The following is a 15,793-nucleotide window of genomic DNA, read 5'->3' as shown; positions in this document are numbered from 1 at the left end:
AGCTGCCTCGAAGCCACCTCTGAGATCCAGCCGCAGGGTATAATGGGGAAACAATAAAATACCTATTACTTTGTTGTTTTTTGTCTGATTTGGATGAAATTTTCAGGGGTGGTAGACTCTGCAGAGAGAATAAAGTCTGCCAAGTTTCAAGGAGATTGGTACAGGGGTTTGGGGGGTAACAGCACCCCAAATTCTTGAAAGCAAAACTCATCTCATGTCTAGGTGTAACAACATATTAGGGTGAAAACTGCAGGGGTGGTAGCCTCTTCTGAGGCTGCAAAGCCTGCCAAGTTTCAAGAAGATCAGTGCAGGGGCTTTGGGGCAACTGTACCCCAAATTCTTGAAAGCAAAACTCCTGTCACATCTATGTGTTACAACACAAGGGGGTCAAAACTGCAGGCGTGGTATCTCTTTCAGCAGGCTTTGTGGCCTCAGTGTTTCAAGAAGATTGGTGCAGATGTTTGGGGGGAACTGGTGCCATGGGTGCTTGTGGGACTGACTGTGTGGGTCTGTGGGCAGGGAGGGGCAACACTGCTGCAGGCCTGGCTGCTACGCTGCTGAGTTCCCAGTTACCAACCAATCACTCATGATTCACTCAGGGACCAGGGACTTGGGGACCAGCTCAATGCAGGGGAGCTAGCTACTACATAACGACTTAACGAGCATCGATTAGCACCTACAGAACCAGGCTAAGGAGAGGAAAGACTCAATACAGACAATCAACTGCCCCAAGATAGAGACAGTCTTGGCAGGAGTTTTGTCTGTCAGCAGCGAGGGGTGCAGGGCCCCAGAGCCCCACTGCAGTGATCTCCTCCACAGCTGGCAGGCGTCACAGCAGGGGCTACCATCCCTGCAGCTGTCAACCCACTGTGCCTTAACACACACAGTGTCATCTATGTCATGAGTTTGCTTGTCTGCAGTTTGAGGTGCAGTTCCCCCCAAAACCCTGCACCTATCTCCTTGAAACTTGTCAAACTTTGTGGCCTCAGTAAGAGCTACAAGTCCTGCAGTTTTCACCCCCCAGTGTTGTAACACACAGCCATGACAGGAGTTTGGCTTTCAAGAATTTGGGGTAGAGTTCCCCCCAAACCCCTGTACCAATTGTCTTGAAACATAGCAGATTTCATGCTCTCAGCAGAGGCTACCATCCCTGCAAGTTTCATCCAAATCAGACAGAAAACAAAGTTATAGATATTTCATTGATTCCCCATTATACCCTAGGGCCGGATCTCCGAGGCGGCTCCAAAGCTTTGGATGGATCGAGGTGGAAACCTGGTCCAGAGCTCCGGATCGGATCGTGGCCATCTGAAGCAGCCAGATATGAAGCCAGATCGGATTGGTGCTGACTCACACAGGCCTACCGATGCTAATTTTACAGCTGTTTCATTGTCATGTAAACTGGTCTGGTTTAACTTTGTTTACTGTGGTAGTGGGAGCAGATGCAAAAAAACCACTTACAGAACTTTACCTATATATGCTCCTGAGTGGCAACCCCTCTCTCACCACTCCATTAAAGCAAGATAATTTTTGATATGTGGTATGTTTGTCTGGATCTTGCAAAACTGTGCCAAGGGGTAAAGATAATTTGACTTGTGTAGTGAATCTTTTTATATTAGTGTTTTATGTTCAAATCATGTCTGAAATTATATATGTAATTAGTCTTGATGATTTGTTCTATTAAATTTGTGCATGGTATAAAACCACTGTCTAACCCCTTTGACAGTCTCGGTTCAAGAGGCCTATGCCAGGTAAAAAAAAGGGCACTATTGTATCTAGATCATTGGTTAGATGTGGAAATCTGTGGGCTTGCAAAGTCAATTACTTTTCATGATCAACTAATTCTCTTTTTCTGCTTGAGACAACTCTTTGTTCGACCTCGACATATAGGCTCCTGTTTAATATATGTGCTTTTTTTTCCACCCCCCTCCCAGTCTGCTGACCTTCAGGATGTCATGTTCATGGCCCTAGTAAAAGACAGGCCCAAATTTGTCCGTCTCTTCCTGGAAAATGGGTTGAATTTGAGGAAGTTTCTCACTAATGAGGTCCTTACAGAGCTGTATACCAACAACTTCAGCAGCCTGGTGTTTAAGAACTTGCAGATTGCTAAGAACTCCTACAATGATTCACTTCTTACATTCGTGTGGAAGATGGTTGAAGACTTCCGAAGAGTCCTTAAAAGAGAAGATAAGAACAGCAAGGATGAGACAGAGATAGAGTTCTCAGTGAGTAACTGACAAGCCAGTTCAACCATGCATTCATTGTTAGAAAAAAACAAATGCTTCTTCCCAGCACAATACTAAACTTGCACTCTTTGTAAGAAGTGCAATAAATTGTGTAGGAACAGAACAACTAGGGGTCAGTTTATTGTTCCAACTTGAGGTAGAACAGCTTTAAGGCTGTACTAACTTATGTTGACACATGGGCTGTTGAAAGATGTGAACTCCCCACCCCACCCCCCAAAAAAAAACCCAAACAAACTAAAACCCCCCCAAAAAACCCAACCCCAATAACAACCAATCAAACAAACCAAAAAACCACACAAGAACCATGTTTTATAGGATGAAGCAGTACATTAGTTCGACTCAGCTTTGCAGTGTCTGTATAGTTCAGGCACTTCACAGCAGGGCTTTTTGGGCACTTTTACGTAATAGCTGATTCAACCAGCTATTGGGTAAAAGCACCAAAAGCCCCACTGAAGCACCTAACCTATACAGATGTTGTACAAGCTGGGTCCAACTAACATGATGCCTCTTCTGGGCACGTGCTGTGCTCAGTAGTGTGGGGGAGCCCCAACTTTAAAGTGAAGCACTGTTTTTGTGGGGAAGGGGGGAAGGTTATGTCTGTAAGCAACCATGATTAATACTGACAAGAAAGAGTGGCATGAAGTTGGTTAAATGAACTGTATATTCACTCGGGAACAGTGAAGAAAGGATGGGACAAGGAACCAAGGATCTGTTCCAGGTTTAAATATTTAACATGGGGCTGTTCAACTGGCAGCTAGCAAAGTGCATGTGTCAGTGTAAGTCAGGACACCGTCCACCACTCCAGTCCACCTGCTGCTGCTGCTGCTGCTAGAGTCTCTGGGTTCCCCTTCCCTCTTCCAGATTGTGCTTCCTGCCCCTGGGGGTGTAGCAGGGCACTATGGTATGGTTGAGGGATCCTGCAGCCAAAGGACTTGGAGGACCTGTACAGTGTGGAGGGGTTATACACCTCAGTGTGAAAAGGGGCAGAAGTGCTCACACAATGTAGTGGGGAGAGGTGTACCATGTGGAGCAAAGAGGTATGTATGGTGTGCAGTAGGGCTGTACAAAACTTTGGCATCTGTTTCATTTCAGAGGTATTTTGGCCCATTTCAGTGCCCAAAATACCAAATACAAAAAGAAATGGAAGACTCCAAAACATCTCAAAAATGAAACAATACCATTCGAAACATTTCGGAAAATTTTGGCATTTCAGAGAGGGGCTTGCAGGAAAACAGAAACTAAGAAGAAGGAGGGGGAAGAGGAGGGGAAGGACATCTGTAACTGGCCAGTGATGGATCTTTCTCTGAGTTCCCTTCCAGTCACAGTGCTCCAGGAGAGGGATGTAGAAACAATATATCAAGTATATGATGTGTCTGAAGTGATCTGTGCCTTCTGTGAGCTGTCTCTCCCTTGGAGTAGCAGTGCCTGAAAGGCTCTGGCTTGCTGCTAGTTATTCTCTCTTCTTGTATGCTGTATCCAATCCTTTCCTACTTACCCTTGCCTACAACCCCTATTGTTATCCCTATCCATTCCTTCCAACTTATTCTTCCCCCAGAATCCTCTTATTTGTTCTTGTTAGTCTGTCTTGATTTTTTCCCTCCACAAAAAGAAATCTGTGTTTTCCCTGACAGTGTGTCATCACTGTGCAGGAAAGCACAACATATATTGCATACACACACACACACTTTGCAGCACACCAAACATTATGAAGCATGCTGGAAAGGCAGGTGCCAGGTCTTCTGGCAGGGGAGGTAGAGGGGGCAGAGGGAGAGCTGCAAGTTCCCCCCACCCCAAACATAGATGCACCCTCTGTTCTGGCGTTGATGACTCTTCTGCTGCTAGTGGGAGCAAGGAGGTGGTAGCAGTGCCTGCACCTGCACCACCACTACCACTAACACCACAAATCAGCAGCAGCATGACATTCTTCACCCCAATTTCAGTTCACAGCATGAGCCTTTCAGTGCCAGAAGAGGATCTGGATCTGGAAGCAGAGGAGTTCAGGGCCATAGCGAAGGAAATTCTGGGGAGTGAGGGGGAATCTGAGTTTGTGCGCCCCTCAAAGTTTCCCTAGACCCAGGTCTCCTTCTCCAGAAAGCAGCACCTCTGAGGAGGTTGTGGGGGCAGGTGGCTCAGCTCCTTCTGTTGTTGTGCCTCTTCCTGATGAGGAGGGGGATAAGACAGGATCCCCACCCTCCACCCAGAAGTGGGTGGGTAGTGTAGTGTGGGATCATTTTGAGGTGGCAAATGATCCCAGGTATGCTAACTTCCAGCACTGCTGAAGGCAGAACAGCCGGGGCAAGGAAGTGAAACACTTTGCCACCGTGACGATGGCAACTCAGGAGGCAGCAGCCTCTTGCCCTTGTTCCTCCTTAGCCTGGCACCAGCTCAAAAAGAAGCCCCCCTCTCACTCCAAAGCTCCTGTCCCTGAGAAACAGAGCCAGGCCACCCTGGATCACTGGGGAAACGGCTGAGACAAAGCAGAGTGCATTCCAAAGGTGAGCAAGGTCACCCAGAGCATTGGGGAGATGTTTGCTCTGGATGGCCAGCCCTTCTCCTTTGTTGAGAGTCCAGAGTTCAGGCAGCTCATAGCGCTCGTGGCTCCATCCTACCAAGTGCCCGCATGCACCATCTTTAGCAGGACAGTGGTGCCCTCCCTGTTTGAGGCATGCAGGGAGTACTTGGTGCAGGTAGCCTTGCACTTCACCTTGGACATCTGAAGCAGCTGGGGTGGAGATCATGCCTACCTCCCTCACAGGACACTGGTGTGATCAGTCAGGGCATTGGTGCGCTCTCCTTCAAGCAGAGATGCTGGATGAGTCTCACATGGCAAGGGAGATAATGGTGGCCATGAACTACATGGTTCAAGGCTGGCTTGTTGGGCAGGGCGAGCTCACCTGCAGATTCATGGTCACCAGTAGTGAGGCCAATATGGTCAAGGCAGTCCATGTAGCACACAAGTTCCACCTCGTAGTCAGGGATACCTTGGAGAGGGACAGGGATCCCGGTGATGGTGCCATCACAACCAGCCAGGTCATTTCGAAATGCAGGAAGGTGTTGGGCTACTTCCACCAGAGCATCAAGGAGGCCAAGATGCTGCAGGACAAACAGGCAGAGCTGAGCATCCCACAGCACAAAATCATGCAGGATGTGGAGACTAGGTGAAACTCCACATACCTGATGCTGGAAAGGCTGGTGGAGCAACAGAAGGCCATCTATGAGATGGCCTTGCTCGGGGAGATTGGGATCAGTGGCCCCCTTAACAAAATGGAGTGGGATACCATCTCCCAGATCTTGATGGTCCTCAAGCCATTCCTCAAGGCCACAAGAGCCTCAGTGCTGATGATGCACTCCTTAGGCAGGTGATTCCCCATAGTGAAGGAGCTTGAGAATAAAATGGAGAAGTTCCAGGAGATTGATGTTCCTGGCTGGGTCAAGCCGCTTTCACCAGAGGTGCAGGCACTGGTGAAGCAGCTAAAGGATGGCATCAAAAAATGGCTAGATCCATTGCGGTCCAGCACGGGCCACATGCTGGTGGGCATGTGTGACCCGAGGGTGAAGGGGAGTGTCTGCAGCAGCAAAACCCTCGATCACTGAATGGAGGTGCTGGTGAACAGAGTCAAGAAGGCAGAAGAGCAGAGGCAGGGGGATGTGGAAGAGAGGGATCACTTTCCCATGCCAGCACTCCAAGTACAACGCAATCTCCTCCACCACAGCCACTGCCAATGTGGGCCAAGGGCCCACAATGTTGGGGTCCAGAGACACCAGATCTCACTATCAGGCAGGTAGCACAGAGGCCTCAGTGGCTACCTATCTTGCCAAGGACGTGCAGCCGCTGCACTGTGACCCCTTGGCTTATTGGGCAACCTGCAGGTGTGGCAGGATCTGGCCACGGTTGCCCAGGAACACCTGTCCTGTCCACCAACCAGTGTTCCAAGAGAGAGGGTGTTCAGCATTGCTGGTGATGTTGTGACACCCCACCGCACCTCCTTGGATCCAGGTTTGGTGGAGCAGCTGGGGTTCTTCAAGGTGAACCTCCTAGTGCTGGGGTTCCCCAAGCTCGGCATGCAGATGTAGTGAGTGCCACCCTCCTCACTCTGCACCTATTTGCTTGTTTTATTTTCTTTCAAAACTTCGAGGTGCACTTTCACATAAACCCCTGCACCACTCTGCCTGAAACTTGGCAGTCCTCATGCCCGCGTGAGGGGCTACCATTCCTGCTGTTTTCATCCCACTTTGCCTTAACACACACAAGTAATATGAGTTTTGCTTTCAATAGTTTGAGGTGCACTTTCACATAAACCCCTGCACCACTCTGCCTGAAACTTGGCAGTCCTCATGCCCGCGTGAGGGGCTACCATTCCTGCTGTTTTCATCCCACTTTGCCTTAACACACACAAGTAATATGAGTTTTGCTTTCAATAGTTTGAGGTGCACTTTCACCCCCCCCCCCTACCTATCTCCTTGGAACTTGGCAGACTTCATGCCCTCATAAGGGTCTACCATCCCTGCTGTTTTAATCCAAATGTACAAAAAAAAAGACAAAGTTATAGGTGTTTTAGTGATTCCCCATTATGGTCTATGGCCGAATCTTTGAATTGGCGCCAAATCAGCCGAATTGAATCAGGACAGTGATTCAAATCACCAAATCGAATCACTGTCCCTCTGAATTGGCCGAATCTGAAAGCGAATACTTGGTGCTTTGCACAGGTCTACTGGGCAGCCTCTGCTCCTCTATACTGCTACCTAGGCATATGTGTCAAAGGTCTGGGTGACCTCTCATACATATACCATGATCTAGAAGGATTAACAGTTGGCAGGATCAGTGAAGGGATGCTACCTTTCATTCTTTCAGGACGAGTCTCCAGTCACAAGACACCCTTTGCAAGCTCTCTTTATCTGGTCAGTTCTTCAGAATAAGAGGGAGTTATCCAAAGTCCTTTGGGAACAGGTAAGACATACTCTTTCACTTCCCCAGAAGTTATTTTCCAGACCAGGTCTGTGGAGCACATTAGCAGAGCAGTATGATGATACTTGCATTGCATGGCTGGTGTGCTCTTGTTTTGAATGCTGATTATGTGACATGCTTCACCAGAAATTGCAAGAAAAAGGGGAGGGGGAGAGAACAAATCAGTTTGTCCTTAAGGAATATTACAAATCTTTTTCTTATGTAACAAATTGTGAATGATTTGAATCTGTGCTAGAAGGAAAATAATGTTGTCCGCGCTTTGCCAAAAACTTTGTACAAATTCCCAATATCATGTTTTTTAGCTTTTGTACTTTTTTTCCAGACCAGGGGCTGCACTTTGGCAGCACTAGGTGCCAGTAAGCTACTAAAAAGCTTGGCAAAAGTGAAGAACGATATTAATGCTGCTGGAGAGTCTGAGGAGCTGGCCAATGAATATGAGACTAGAGCAGTAGGTAAGCTGTGCACATTTTGGAAAACCTGAGCAGTGTCCGTTAGATGCCAAGTTTTTTACTATAGCTTTGTGGAATGTATTGCATGTTTTAATGACTGCCTCTTACTGCATTGAGCACCAAAGGTGGGCAAATCATAACTTTTTGCTGCTGTTTTGGGTCAGGAGGGATCTAAATCGGCTCAGATCAAACAAAGTGTTTGAGTTCTTGTAGTAAAGCAAAAAATCTAGATTTCATTTTTAGTCCACTTGAAATGCACCATTTGCTGTGATGCAAAATGTTCTGCTCAGTCTTCAGGTTGCTTATTTTTATTTTTTAAATTTAGGACAATTTTTAAAAATGAAAAGTGCCCCTTCAAACAAGAATTAGACAAAGCATTGTTCTGAAAATATTGGCATATTAATAAAAATGATTTGAAATTATTTAACAATGCTTTGACACTTAATTTCCCTCTGTTTTTATCTTCAGCCTGAATTTGTGGACAGTTTTGGTGCTCAAATTTCATTTTTTAGACAACTTACTGTTCATGGAAAATATGCTACTTATTTTGACCTGAATCTCTAAGGGGAAGAGAGAAGGTGTATATATATGAACTGGAATAGAGAACACAGGGTCAGGCAAATATCTCCTGAGGAGTTCCTGAACAGTACAAAGAATGCTGAAGAGGAAGCGGGGCATGTCTTTATGAACTTACAGATGCATCCTATGTGCTTGTAGTAAGGTGGGAATGGAAAATGAACCCAGATCTCCTAAAGGCAGTCTGGTGCCCTAATATAAAACTATAGGTCTTGTAACGCTAAGAACGTAGGGGTAAATTGATTTCCTAAGATGATAAGTTGTGTTGTGATAGTGGTAAGGCAGCATGTTAGAGCTTCAGTAGATATTTGGTGGTGGACTACTTAGTTTTACATTTCTCATCTCTTTTACTTTTCATAGCCTTTTAACATCCTTTTAGTTACCTAGTCCATGTGATGTAGAGCATATGGGCTGGGAATGACCTCACGGGCTGGTTATAAGCAATAGTCTGACTGAGGGAAATACTGGACTGTAACCTCTTGTTTTGTTAATGAGGCAGTCAGTTTTTTTGGCTTATGTGAAATCTGGACAAATATTGTAGTAATTAATTACTTCTTCAATGCCACAGTAGCTAAGAGACTATTTAGGGATGAATAAAAACCCAACCAGTGGGTGTAACAGTTATCAGAATGGATTAACACTGGTCCTTGTTAATCCATATTACACCAATGCTATAATGTGCCCAGGTAACCTGCCAGCACTTTACCAGCTACATTCTTCTATCACCAGTTGAACATTTCCCTTCCCCCACATCTGCCTCATACCTATTGTCTTCCACCTCTCTGATCCTCACTGCCATGCATTTGCATTTTCACAGACCTGCATTTTGACTTCTGTTCTACCCAGGTGAGCACACAATTCACCAGCGAGACTCTCTATATGCCTGAAGAAGGGTGTTTGTGCCCAAAAGGTTGCAAAGAACAATTTTTCCAACTATTTAGGTGGTCTAATAAAAGATACCACATCTACCCAAAGAAGCTTTTTAGTCTATAATCTTAGACCAACATGGCTACAACCAACATCCCTAAAGCTGTGAGGTTACACACTTTGCATTTCAGTAGTGCTCTACCAGGTGCTCACAGTTAACATACTAAGAGTTGATTTATTTTCATAACTGACATCCCTGATACTCATGCTGGAAGTTTGAAGCCAAGCTTAGTTTTTCACTACTTTCACATGGCCAGGTTTCAGGAATCTGCCAGTAATTTCTGAACTCAGTGATTCTTCTGTAACTATTACAATAGGCTTACTGGCACAGAAAGAGCATATTCCAGTTTGCTTACTCTTACTGAAGGCAGCAAAAACTGTAAGGACTAATTTTTTATTGCTGTTGTCATTGGATCTAAACCTTAATGAAAGAAAACAGATATTTTCTTGCCCATGCACAGGGCAGAGGTGTTAACTGAGAAGGTGCCATTTTTACTTGCTCACTTCCTGGAGCAAACTCACAGCTTAGTTTTACATTGCTATGTATCTGCAAGCATCAAATCAGCTTGAATTTTCTTTTTCTGAACAGAGATTAAATTAATGTACAGAGTTCATATGTCAGGTGAATATTTAAAAATAAAGCCGAATGAGCATCTTAGGATTACATGCACATTTGTGAAAATGGAAAAGGTGATTTTATATTACACATTACTTGCAAAAAACTGTGAAGACACTTAAGTCAAACATCTGAACAAAGACAGGACAAAAATAAAGTTCTGAGTCATGCTAACCGAAGATTGATCTTAGTCATGTTGCATTTTTCTTTCCCTGTTCAAATATGAAACTAATGTGTCTGTGGTTATTTTCAAAATACGCATACAATTTGAAGGGTGTGAAATAAGGTCAAACTAATATTATAATGAACCTTAATAATGAGATTTTCTGCCTTCTGATCTATGCACCTGTGACTTAGAATACAGACTGAAATCAGGCCAGGAGAGAAGCATATCTGATGCAGGCTTCTTTTTTTCCTGTTTGGGGCTGTTATTCTTTTAGAGCTGTTCACTGAGTGTTACAGCAGTGATGAAGATCTGGCAGAGCAGCTGCTGACCTACTCCTGTGATGCCTGGGGTGGAAGCAGTTGTCTAGAACTTGCAGTGGAAGCTAAAGATCAACAGTTCATTGCACAGCCAGGAGTCCAGGTAAAAACAAGAAAGAACAGAGACTTAGGCAGATGTAACTCAGATAGTCTGAATCATCAAAAATGAATTTGTTTTATGTATGTCTTGAATTCATTTCCTTCTGAAAGGTTATGTTGATGCAAAAACTTTGCAAAAAAATATATTAAAGCAGTCCTATGACACAAACGCCAATCACCTGGAAATCAAGAGTTTTCGAGGAGGATTGCACAGCAGTACAAACATTGTCCCATTGGCAAGTGTGAATTACAGTAGTATCATCCCACACTTGAGCATTTGACGTGTTGGCAGTGCTGCAAAATATAACTTGCTGTAAGCTTGATTCTTTTCTAGCCATAACCTGAATGCAAAGAACTGTGTGAAGATTTGATGCTCAGAAATATTGATCAGTTCCTGTAGGTGCAGGGATCTGCCCAAAGGTATTATACCATGAGAAATAAGCTTTAATTTGCAGCTGGAGTTCATAGGAGGCTTGTTTTTAGAAAGTGTACATCACCTTGCTTGTGTTCTGTTCACTGCAGCTGCTGGAAACAAGGATACAACCCAGACCTTACATACAGCTACAACACTATCATTGGGCTAAGTATTATAAAATGTCTATTAGACCTCATCCCACATTCCCAACATTGACCAATTGGCATTCAGATCAAAGCCATAGTAACACCTATGACCGTACCATTTTGCCAACATTTCAGCCTTAATAAGGCAAACTGGAGAGGTTTTTCAGCATACTTTGATGCTATAGTCAAAACCATCAAAGCATTGTCTGAGAACTCTGACCAATTCATAGAAGCGGCACAGAAATCTTCAAGGAAGAACACCCTGTGGGGATGCCACAAGAATTACATCCCAGGGCTCACTGTGCAAACCACTGGCCTATACAAAGACTATAGGCAACAGTATGAACTTTTTCCTTTTCCCACAAACATCATCACTACAGGTGAGGAACTTGTGTTATCCATCACAGAAAAATTCAGAAAATCCTGGCAAACCCTGATTGAATCAACTGATATGATGTATAATAGTAAAAAGGAATGGGTGTCACCCCCACATGGAGTCACCCCTACACAGGGTCACCCCCACATGGGGAAAAAGGCCATCGCCACCTGGGCCAAAAGTGGGAAAGGAGCCAGAAAATCTGTCTGGCTCACCAGGGATATTAGGGAGCTATTAAAAAGAAAAAAAAAGTGTGTGTATATATACAATGGAGGAATGGCTCAACAACCAAGGAGGAATACACCTGTATTGCCAGGGCCTGAAGATAGCGAGACACACAAAACTAAGGCAGGCATGGAGATCAAACTGGCAATCAATCTAAAAGATAAGAAGTCCCTCTACAGATACATAGGGAGAAGGAAAAAATTGGGCTCCAATATAGGACCCCTACTAAATACTCAGGGGCAGCCCACACTTGATACCTGTGAAAAGGCAGAACTCTTAAATACATACTTTGCATTGGTATTCCTAAAATCCAGCCGGGGCTGCTCACCTGACCAGAGTCTGAGGGAATAGGGGGAAGGCAACAACCTACAGGAAATCAGCCCAGAACAGGTGAAGGATCTTTTAAAATGCTTGGACATTTTTAAGTCTGCTGGGCCGGACAACCTGCACCCAAGAGTCCTGAAAGAACTAGCTGAACTTATGGCAGCACCGCTGGCCAAGCTGTTTAAAGAGTCCTGGAACTCAGGAGTGGTTCTGGATGACTGGAAGAAGGCCAATGTGATGCTTACCTTTAAGAAAGGGAAGAGGGATGACCCCACAAACTACAGACCTCGTTCCTGGGTAAAATCTGTGAAAAGTTGGTTAAAGAGGCTGTCAGCTACAAGCTGGTAATGGATGGGGTGCTAAAAACAACCAGCGTGGCTTTGTCAAGGGTAGATCATGCCTGGTGAGCCTTGTGTCCTTCTACGACCAGGTAACTAACCATCTGGATGAGGGACACGAGGTTGACTTCAGTGAAGCCTTTAACTCTGCCTTCCACAGGATTCTCTCTAAGAAACTGGAGAGTACTGGGCTGGACCAGTCTCCAGTGAGGTGGGTGGAGGACTGTCTTAATGGCCACTCCCAGAGAGTGGTGATCAACGGGATGGCCTCATCCTGGAGGGCTGTCTCCAGTGGTGTCCCCAGGGTTCAGTGCTTGGATTCATGCTATTCAATTTAGTCATTAATGACTTGGATGAGGGGAAAGATCTAGGATGACCTTATTTATGGGTTTATGGGTGGAACAAAATCAGATGAGGTTTAACAGGAAGAAGTGCAAGGTCCTTCACCTGGGTAGGAAGAACTCTCACCACAACTATACAGTGAGTGGTGGCCCACTGGCTGGCATAGCATCTGAATGAGACCTGGGGGTCGCAATCAACTGGAAGATGAATGTGAGCCAACAGTGTGATGAGGCTGCCAGAAGAGCAAATAAAACTCTGGTGTTCATCAGCTGATGTGCGGCCAGTAGATCCAGGGAACTACTCCTCCTTCTGTATTCAGCATTAGTGAGGCCTCGGCTGGAGTACTGTGTCCAGTTTTGGGCACTGCACTTCAAGAAGGAAGTGGATAAGTTTGAGAGGGTACAAAGGGCCACCCATATGGTTAAGGGCATGGAGGGCAGGCTCTATGAGGAGAGACTCCAGGAGCGGGATCTACTCAGTCTGAGTAAGAGAAGGCTGAGAGGTGACTTGATAACTGTCTACAAGTACGTTGGGGGGAGCATCAAGAACTAGGAGAGCAACTATTCAGGAGGGCACCTCAAGGGAGGATGAAGACCAATGAGCATAAAGTAATAGAGGGTAAATTCAGGTTGGACATAAGGAAAACTTTTTCTCTGTAAGGGCCATCAGAATCTGGAACATACTCACAGCAGAGGTGGTGCAGTCACCCCCCTTGGAGGTGTTCAAGATGAGTCTGGACAGGCACCTTGTTGAGCTCATCTGACCCCAATAACTTCCTGCCCATGGCAGGGGACCAGACTTCATGATCTTCTGATTCTATGATTCTATGTAAACTGATGACCCATGACAGGCACAGCAACATTAGAATGTCACCACTAACCAAATTGCTGACCAGATACTTCTCAATGGCAAAAGCCCCCAAATAAACAAAAAACCACTCAGATTGGAAAGGTACAAGCATCCCAAAGACCAGGGTTTTACAAGCCCCTTCTCAAATGATGGAGTTGAATGCTGGTATTAACACACGGGAAAGCAGCCGGCCTTGACATACTTACTGGGAAAGTCAAGCAATTCAGACCCCAGACTTGAGAATGGCCCCTCTGCCTACAACTCATGCACAGCTAGTTAAAAAATTCCGAAGATACGGTGACATGCTCAGGTGCTTCTAAAGCCTGCAAAGATCCTTCTGACCTAAAGCGCTTCAGACCTATCTCTCTGCTATGCTACATTGTACAAACAACTGGTACTAAACTGGCTTACCCCATACATGGATAAACACCTAATCCCTTAACAGGCCAGCTTTTGCCCTGGAAAACCAACAGTGAGCCAGCTACTCAATCTACTCAACATACTGATGATAGTTTTGAAAGAAGCCTAATTACTGGAGCTGTGTTCATCAACCTAACAGTTGCTTACAATACAGTTAACCACTGGTGACTCCTCCACAAAACCCTGGAAACAACAAAAGATCTACACCTTACAGAGATGATATGAACCCTGCTTTAAAACAACTTTTTTTTTGTCAAACTGGATGGGAAGCGAAGCAGATGGTGGTAACAGATTGATAGCCTCCCCCATGAAAGTGTGCTTGCACCACTGTTGTATAATATCTATTCGAATGACCAACCAATTGAACTGGAAACAAAATGTTTCATCTGTGTAGATCACTTGTGCATAATGGCCCAAAACACTAGCTTTGACCATGTCAAAAAATCCCTCAGCAAAGTGCTAATTTGCCTAATCTCATACTACACTGAAAACCAATTATGTGCCAACCCAGCAAAAACACAAGTATATGCCTTCCATCTGAAAAACCATGAAGCCAACCACCAGCTCAGTGTTACTAGCCCACTGCCCAAATCCAGTTTACCTTGGAGCCACCCTCAATCAAACCCTCTCATACAAAGAACATATCATGAAGACAAAAGCAAAGGTGAGTACTCATAACACCATTTATATAAGCTCACCGACTTGAAATGCGGAGCTAGCCGCTCAGCCATCCAAACTATTGCTCTGGCTCTCAGCTTCTCTGCCGAGTGTGCATGGCCTGTATGTGAGACATCTGTACATGCTAAACACCTTGACCCCATCCTGAATGATAGCTGCTGATATATCACAGGATGTCTAAAGCCTACCCACCTAAACAGTGTGTACCTGCTGGCTGGCATCATTTTGCCCGACACCAGAAGAGCAGTGGCCACTAGGACAGAATGATCAAGACAAACTGAAGAGATGAGACACCTGCTGTACACCCATCCTGCAGCACACAAACATCTGAAGTCACGCAGGAGCGTCCTCACCAGGACCCAACCTCTCTGCCATACCCAAGGAGACATTTGTTGAGCAAGAGGCTAAAGGAAATACCTGATAGTGAAAAAATGTACATCCCAGCAGCTGAGTCCATACCACCAGGGGCTGACAAACCATGTCTCACCTGCCTGTGCACCAGAGTCAGATGTTCCAAGGAACTAACGAAGAAGTGGGTTCATGCTATTTGTTCAACCACCTGTGACTGGCACAGAGCCTCAGGTTATGCAACACCTGCTTCAACACCTGCTGTTTGAAGGCACAAGTACAATGAAAGATCTTGCAAGATACAATAGTGAGCACAAGTATGTATAACAAAATAGTCATGTGTGGTGTAGAAACAAAAGAAGATAAAGAACTGTGGTGGAATCCTAACTTGAGTCTCCTTCAGATGAATGCAACTGCTCCACCTCCCTTTCAAGCTCTTGAGATCGTTGTCACTTGTCCCATTAAAAAATGTTTCTAGGAGCTGGTGGAAGGTGGATCAAGATGGAGCTTTGGGTCTGTACAGTAGCTTTTCTTTTATTTGACCTTAGTAGTTCAATATTTCTGCTGATCTCAACACTTCTTAGGCACTAGAAATTCAATGCCTTGATGTATTCCAAAATAATTTGTTATTACATGTTCTTTACTTTACCTGTGTATGTTCTAATCAGCTTCAGTGAGGCCTTTCTTCTCTTTGCTATAGAATTTCCTTTCCAAGCAGTGGTATGGAGAGATCTCAAGAGACACCAAGAACTGGAAGATTATATTGTGTCTCTTCCTTTTCCCTTTAATTGGCTGTGGGTTCATCTCCTTCAGGTAAAGAACAGAACACTCTTTAGCAAAGAAGTGAAGGGAAAAAATGATATAATCTTTCTATGTAGGGGCTTATATAGGGTTCATGTCATTATAGTATGATTTGCCAAAGGCTGTGCAAAGGGTGTGACAGATCTAGAAACTGGACTCAAGAAAACCAGGG

General features: G+C 45.0%; 1 protein-coding gene across 1 annotated transcript in view; it reads left to right on the top strand.

The window, feature by feature from the left end:
- Window positions 1–15,793, top strand: part of TRPM8 (transient receptor potential cation channel subfamily M member 8) — a 122,854-nt gene that overhangs the window by 59,018 nt on the left and 48,043 nt on the right. Inside the window, exons 11-15 of the mRNA XM_019554547.1 lie at window positions 1,932–2,222; window positions 7,096–7,191; window positions 7,532–7,661; window positions 10,218–10,363; window positions 15,521–15,633. Of these exons, the coding sequence (XP_019410092.1) occupies window positions 1,932–2,222; window positions 7,096–7,191; window positions 7,532–7,661; window positions 10,218–10,363; window positions 15,521–15,633 (776 nt within the window). The remainder of the gene's footprint in view (window positions 1–1,931; window positions 2,223–7,095; window positions 7,192–7,531; window positions 7,662–10,217; window positions 10,364–15,520; window positions 15,634–15,793) is intronic.

This window comes from Crocodylus porosus, unplaced genomic scaffold (genome assembly GCF_001723895.1).
Source record: "Crocodylus porosus isolate Cpor-Errol unplaced genomic scaffold, CroPor_comp1, whole genome shotgun sequence".
Lineage (NCBI taxonomy): Eukaryota > Metazoa > Chordata > Crocodylia > Crocodylidae > Crocodylus > Crocodylus porosus.
The sequence above is the reverse complement of the archived record's forward strand: the minus strand, read 5'-3'. Positions and strand labels throughout refer to the sequence as shown.